The sequence below is a fragment of the Zalophus californianus genome, chromosome 9, assembly GCF_009762305.2.
Source record: "Zalophus californianus isolate mZalCal1 chromosome 9, mZalCal1.pri.v2, whole genome shotgun sequence".
In the NCBI taxonomy this organism is placed as follows: domain Eukaryota; kingdom Metazoa; phylum Chordata; class Mammalia; order Carnivora; family Otariidae; genus Zalophus; species Zalophus californianus.
The window spans coordinates 58,335,057-58,342,627 of NC_045603.1; the positions used below are offsets into that span (position 1 = coordinate 58,335,057).

General features: G+C 45.0%; 1 protein-coding gene across 1 annotated transcript; it reads right to left on the reverse strand.

Annotated features, from left to right (window-relative positions):
• Positions 1-4,806: 4,806 nt before the first annotated feature.
• Positions 4,807-7,383, reverse strand: RPS26 (ribosomal protein S26). The gene is made up of 4 exons (XM_027595387.2): positions 7,229-7,383; positions 6,787-6,964; positions 5,570-5,700; positions 4,807-4,911 (listed from the first exon to the last, which is right to left on the reverse strand). Exons 1-4 carry the CDS (start codon positions 7,229-7,231, stop codon positions 4,876-4,878), a joined length of 348 nt encoding a protein of 115 aa, XP_027451188.1. The 5' UTR covers positions 7,232-7,383; the 3' UTR covers positions 4,807-4,875.
• Between the last annotated feature and the right edge of the window lie 188 nt (positions 7,384-7,571).

Here is a 7,571-nt window from a genome sequence, read left to right on the forward strand (position 1 = left end):
CCTACCAGGCCCCACATGATCTAACTTTGCGTACCATAGGTAGGTACAAAATCTCTTATCAACAGTTGACAAATCAAAACAGCTCTAAAACCCAGGATTTTTGGAACTCATATGGCAACAAAACCTGATATGAAACTCATGTTGGGTAATTTACATGACTATTCTTATATTTTGCTACAGAAATAGAAATGTGTTTTGATCCTGGGTACTGCTCCGATCCCTTTGAGGATGTTACATGTTAAATAGTATATGCTCTGTATTACTGTTCTAAAGTTAAAATAAATTCAAAAGCAAGTAAGGTCTCACGGATTTCATATAAAGGATTGTAGATCTGAACCACTTTCCCCTAGCTCACTTGAATTTAGCCAGACTGCCTTGCTTTTTCTGTGACATGCCAGGCATACTCTTCCCTGAAGACATTTGCACTTGCATTTGCACAACTCCCTCTGCTAGGAAGCTCTTTCCCCATTTATCCAAACAGCTTGCTCTTTCTTTAATTTTCTGATCAAATGTTATCTATCAACCTTATAGACATAAGGGCATTTTATATAAAACTTACATAAAAACCACAGCCCTTCACACCCTCTCACACTGCTCCCCCACTAAAATGTAAGCTCTATGTATTTTTATCTTGGCCACTGCTAGTATCTTCAGTATTTAGAAATGGCTGGCACATTGTAGGTATTCAATAAGTATTTCTTGGGTGCCTGGGTGGCTCAGTTGGTTAAGCGACTGCCTTCGGCTCAGGTCATGATCCTGGAGCCCTGGCATCGAGTCCCACATCGGGCTCCCTGCTCAGCAGGGAGTCTGCTTCTCCCTCTGACCCTCTTCCCTCTCGTGCTCTCATTCTCTCTCAAATAAAATCTTTAAAAAAATAAAAATGTTTCTTGAATAAGTGATTGTTTTATACCACTTAAACCTCACAAAAATACTGTGAAATAGGAATGATCACCTAAAGATTATAAAATTGAAGAGGGGTGCCTGGCTAGCTCAGTCAGTAGAACATAGGACTCTTGTTCTCAGGGTTTTGAGTCCAAGCCTAACATTAGGCATGGAGCCTCCTTAAAAAAAAAAAAAAAAAAGATAAAAAAAATAAACAAAAAAGTTGGTTGGAGAGGTTAGATAACTCACCCAGGTCACATGTAGAATTATCAGAGGGGAGATTTACATCTAAGAGTCTACTCTCTTAGGTTCTCAACCCGACAGCTCTGTTTAATGGGAGACTGGACTGAGAAACTAAGTGCCAAGCACGTTGGCAAGTGATACTTATTGAATAAATGAACAAATCTAGATTCTAGCCTGTTCTTTCATCTACTGGCTCAGCTTCCTTCAACAAACCTATTAGCTTATTAATGCATTATGAAGTGAACATCCCTCTATACCTAATAGTTACTAAAATAAACTAAATGTATAAACTAAAGAAGCAGGATATTAACCTAAATAGTGTGACAATGAGTAATTTTGTCCTCCTACATGGTAAGTTATGGAAACGTAGGCAAAAACAAAATGAACTACAGGATTTGGGGTTGAGGCAAAGGGTGGCCCAGGACATGAATGAATCCTGATTGCCACAGGGAATCGACTTCAAATCCAATTACCTCAAGGGCAGACCAGAGACTTGTACTTGGCTTGAATACTATGTGACTGGAGGATACTTCAGAAAGTTAGGATGGTGCGGAGATTGCAACTAACTTTTCCACACCTAATAAAGTCCACTCAAAGTAGGTGGGAGTGGGAGATAGGGACTCAGGATGTCTATACCACCTTTTTGGTGACCAGCTAGTAGAACTTTAGCCCACAATAGTTTAGCAGAGCAGGCTGTTCATTTTACTGCCCAACCATCTAGAGAACCTCAAGCTGACTTGTGGGGCACTTCCAATGGCATGACATGAAAACCGTGTCCTGGCTGTCCATCAGACAAGGCAAGGTTTGAGTTATTTGCAACAGGTGTTGGGTTGGGAGGTGGAATGGGGCTACTTTACTGCCTGAAGCCCATGAAAATCTTTGTCATCTCTGGCACTTCAAAATCTCAATGAATTTGGGATTATCTGCAAGTAGAAAAATTGCTCAACCAATTCTTAGTTGTGTTAGGCTCTGGAATGTATGCTCCCTGGAGATAGGATCACGTTTCTTATTAAGATTTTAAGTAATCTCTACACCCAATGGGGGCCTCAAACTTACAACCCCAAGACCAAGACTTGCACACTCCGAGTCAGCCAGGCCCCCCCCCAGATCACACTTTTAAGAATGCACAAACCTGGGGCGCCTGGGCGGCTCAGTCAATCGTCTTGACTTGGCTCAGGTCATGATCTCAAGGTCCTGGAATAGAGCTGCTCAGGAGTCTCCTTGTCCCTCCACCACTCCACTAGTGCTCTCTCAAAAAAATGCACTTATCAGGGGCACCTGGGTGGCTCAGTCATTAAGCATCTGCCTTCAGCTCGGGTCATGATCCTGGGGTCCTGGGATGGAGCCCTATGTGGGGCTCCCTGCTCAGTGGGGAGTCCGCTTCTCCCTCTACCACTCTCCCTGCTTGTGTCCCCTCTCTCGCTGTCAAAAATCTTAAAAAAAAAAAAAAAACCACAATCAGGAGAGCATGTGACTTTTGATCTTGGGGGGTTGTGGGTTCAAGTCCCATGTTGGATGTGGAGATTACTTAAAAATAAAATCTTTAAAAAAAAAAGCACAAATCAACTTTTAAACTCCCAGTCCCGGGAGAGCCAGTAAAACCTCTCTCGAAAAAAAGATAGGCCGAGCCTATAAATATTTCAAGAAAAATTCTGTCGTTACATGGCCTGATCTACTTGAATCTGGTTTTATTTAACAAACTGGGATTTGAGAACCAGGTTTAGCATTTTCACCTCAGATCTTTCTTCTATCCAGTGTTTACCCCTGGTGTAAAGGGTCATTACAACCTAGAGGAATGAAGGAGCAAAAGCCTTGTGGGCCTCCCCAAAAGATGGGACTCTCACCTACAATGTGTTCTCACAAATTCAGGGTTTGCCACAGCTGTTCCAGCACATGCACTGGTATGCTAACCATGAGCAAGTTGGGAGTCAGCAAATTTTTTTTTTTCAGTTAGAGTTCAATAACAGGGCCACTTCTAGGTTCTGAAATACTCTACTCCTTGCTATCACATTCCTTTGAAGAGGCATTTAGAAAAATGTTTCCCCACTGATACGTGTATTTTGAGATAGCCAGTGAGCAAGCGAGCCAGCATGTGTGTGGGGGAGGGGCGAACACAGGGAGAGGGACAAGCTGACTCCACGCTGAGGGCAGAGCTCCATTTCCTGACCCAGAGATCGTGACCTGAGTCAAAACCAATACCCTGACTGAGGCACCCAGGGACCCCTCCCACTGAAATGTGTTTTTTTTTAAAAAAAGGATTTTAAAGAGAGGGGTACCTGGGTGGCTCAGTTTATCATCTGCCTTCAGTTCAGGTCCTGATCTCAGGGTCCTGGGACTGAGCCCCGTGTAGGGTTCCCTGCTCAGCAGGGAGTCTGCTTTTCCCTCTCCCCTCCTGCTATTAAAAAATCATTTTATTTTTTTTAAATTTTATTTATTTATTTGAGAGAGAATGAGAAATAGAGAGCACGAGAGGGAAGAGGGTCAGAGGGAGAAGCAGACTCCCTGCTGAGCAGGGAGCCCGATGTGGGACTCGATCCCGGGACTCCAGGATCATGACCTGAGCCGAAGGCAGTCGCTTAACCAACTGAGCCACCCAGGCGCCCAAAAAAATCATTTTATAAAAAGGTTTTATTTGACAGAAAGCGAGAGCGGGAACACAAGCAGGCGGAGTGGGAGAGGGAGAAGCAGGGAGCCTGATGCAGGGCTTGATGAGCCACAGAGGCGCCCCTTAAAAAATAAAGATTTTAGATAGAGTGCACACACAAGGGGAGCGGTAGAGGGAGAAAGGGGAAGCAGACTTCCTGCTGAGCAGATGGACGCAGTGCTCAATTCCAAGACCATGAGCCAACAGCTGAGCTGAAACCCAGAGCTGGACAAACTGAGCCATCAAGGTGCCCTGAAATCTTCCAAGCTATAGGCTTAGTTTGGGGGCAGGGGTGATCCTGTAACTTCATTAGGAAAGCCAGTCACTATCAATCCATTCCCAAACGATTTTTCAAACATGCATATTCCTAATAACTTTCTAATTTCTGAACTCTAGAAAAAACCATTGTCACACAAATGAAATAAGATAGAGCTTTCAACCATACTTTGTGTGGAAATTCTTTTTCCTCTTGTGGGACTACCACAAGTTTCTAGGAAAGCCTTTGGTACCCTGGACATCTTTATTCCACAGAGAAACACACCACAGAAAGATGCAAATTGGCCAAAAACAGGTTTCGCAGCAGACCAATTCCAAGTAAGTGAATTTTATGAAGTCAAGGATCCAAATACAGATCCCCTTAAAAGCTAAGTCATGAACTTCCTATTTAAGTCTTTGTGTCCCCCACCAAGGTTAGGCAGACCTCAGTCCGTAAATCATCTCCTGATGTGCTCCTCACCCAACAAGTTTTTCCTGACCCTCCTAGTTCCTTATCCCTATTTTTAAGACACCAACTTAATCAACTAGCAAGGTGGCATTAACCTAACACCCACGGGTACCTTACCACCCCCCTCACAGCTATGCAAGTTGGGGAGGCCAAGAATACAAATACAAAAGAAACCCAAGCTAAGGTTCTACTTACATGGATAAACTTTCTCCCCCATGAAAAGTGGCACTCCATACTTGAATGTAAAAATAATTACAGTCCCTGTGACACATACAACCCCCACACTGACAACACATACACTCAACATGCCATATGAAGTGTAATCGCCATTTATTTTTTTTCTGGAGAACAGCTTTTCTTCAGTCCTTAAGGACTTAGCTCCTTACATGGGCTTTGGTGGAGGTCGTGGGGCAGCACCCTGAAAGAACAGAAAATTTAAAAACATCAATGAAGAGTCCCCCCTCAAAGAACTTGACTACTACCCTCCCATCACTAAGAATGCATTTGGGTCATACATACATGGAAAACTGGTCAATGTGGATCATCCACATTATTCCATCTGAAACAGATTCTAACAGCTCTTCTTTTTTAAAAGGTTTTACTTATTTGAGAGAGAACACAAATGGGGTGAGGGTCAGAGGGAGAAGCAGACTTCCTGCTGAGCAGAGAGCCCGATTTGGGACTCGATTCCGGGACTCCCGGATCATGACCAGAGACGCTTAGCTTAACAACTGAGCCACCCAGCGCCCCCTAACAGCTCTTCTTTAGAACAGTCTCCAACCAAATGTTTTAGATGTGAGTCCCACCTACCTTACCTATTTAGACCTTAATTTGAGATTCCTTGGGTCCTCATGTGTCTCTTGTCCACTACCCCTCTGGCTTCCTCTCTTTTTTTAAAGATACTTCCCGCGGGGGCAGCTGGGTGGTTCAGTCGGTTAAGTATCTGCCTTCAGTTCAGGTCATGATCCCAGGGTCCTCGGTCCTTGAGCAGTGAGCCTACTTCTCCCTCTACCCTCGCTTGTGCCTCCCCCCAATAAATAAATAAAATCTTGAAATTAAAGAACAAAGATACTTACTGCAGGTCTAAATCGGGGTGGGGGTGTTCGGTCCTTCCGTGCTTCACGAGAGCGATTCCTGACTACCTTGCTGTGAATGGCACAACTCACACAATAATGTAGTTTCACATACAGCTTGGGAAGCACATAGGCTGAGAAACAAAGTAAGAGGCATAACAGTAGGTATTACATACCCACATTGCACTTGTTCTCATTCTAACAGTCAAAAATAAACCTACTTACAAAGTTTCACTTCCAAAGCAATCGTTCAGTTTGGTAACTTAACACATGTGCATTTTCACAAATGAATAGTCCCCTACTAACCCTTGTCACCACGGGTACCAAATCCACAACCTACCGGCAATAAACCAACAACCCAGTTCCTTCAGCAGTTGCACCAGTCCTAATGCCTGTTCCTGGGCCCCTTCTCCTTGCCTAAGAAAACTAATTTGTCTGAAGAAAAATAAATGATCGGGGCGCCTGGGTGGCTCAGTCGTTAAGTGTCTGCCTTTGGCTCAGGTCATGATCCCCGGAGGCGGGGAGCCTGCTTCTCTCTCTCCCACTCCCCCTGCTTGTGTTCCCTCTCTCACTGTGTCTCTCTCTGTCAAATAAAGAAAGTCTTAAAAAAAAAAAAAATCAAAATAACAGAAAACACACTGCTCCAAAGATCACCCTTGCCCAAATTAGACTACTTTCATTATTGAAACATTAACATTTAGTCTGTACATCTTTATAACAGGTATTCGAGTGTTCAACAATCCAGAAAGGTTGCTACGTTTTTCATATTTGTTTTTAAAGACTTTATTTGAGAGAGAGAGACACAGCGAGGGAGGGAACACAAGCAGGGGGAGTGGGAGAGGGAGAAGCAGGCTTCCCGCGGGGCTGGATCCCAGGACCCTGGGATCAGGACCTGAGCGGAAGGCAGACGCTTAACGACTGAGCCACCCAGACGCCCCCGTTTTTCATGTTTATACCTAGTGTTCCCCAAATGCTGATACATGATAAACTCTACAAGTGCTTTTGCAATCTCACCCTCTAAAACAGGTAACCACAAATCATGACCCAAAGACTGCACTATCACACAAGGTCCCCCTCTGTCCCGACAAGGTTAAAACAAACGAAGCAAAAATACTGGTCTCTTCCACCAACAGTAATCCTAAAGGCTCGCAGAAATTGCCTGGGACGCGCCAGAAACAGAGCCTGCAGGTGGAGATGGGTTGTGCCAGAAACTCACTCACCGTCGAAGACGCTCGCTTCGGAAATGTCCCTGACGGCGGCAGCCTCTACTATGTTCCGTATAACGAACTTCTTAATGGCCTTATCCTTGGGCACACAACGGGCGCAGTTGGTGCAGCGAATAGGCTGCACGTGGCCGCGGCCCTTTTTGGCACGACCATTATTCCTTCTTTTCTTGGTCTGCATCAAAATGAAGATCCTGTTAAAAATGGGGCGCAGCTTCCCCAACCTTAGCCCCCTACCGGCTACAATCCGCGCCGGCAGCCCCCAAAATAGCTCTACTCAAACCTTCAGCCCCTCTGCACATCCCTCAAAGGTTGAAGCAAATACACACCCTGTATCCTCTCCGCCATGGTCCAGGCTTTCAAGTCCCCACAATCTAAGAATCTGTTCCTCTCAGACCCCCACGCGGACCCCCAGCACTCACCACGCGCCACAACTCACCATCTTGGTAGCGAGACCCGAGAGAGAATGTAGCGCCGGTCCCGACTCTCTTATATAGCACGAGATCCCTACGCGCACACAGGAAGACTATTTAGGAGACGTACAGCGAGAACGGCAAGCCACTCTACTCAGACTTTCTTCATTATTAAGCGTTTACGCTGAAATGCAGTGGTAGAAAAGCGTTTCTCGGGTTTTGTTGTACGTGGTAGAAAGTGACCGTGGGACTATTTAGCCGGCTGGCGGAGGAAAATTAGGGTTATACGTCTCCCACCAAGTACTACGATCCCTACCCCGGAAGTAATACTGGGCGTAGTAATTATCCGGTTTTGCGACGCTATGCGCG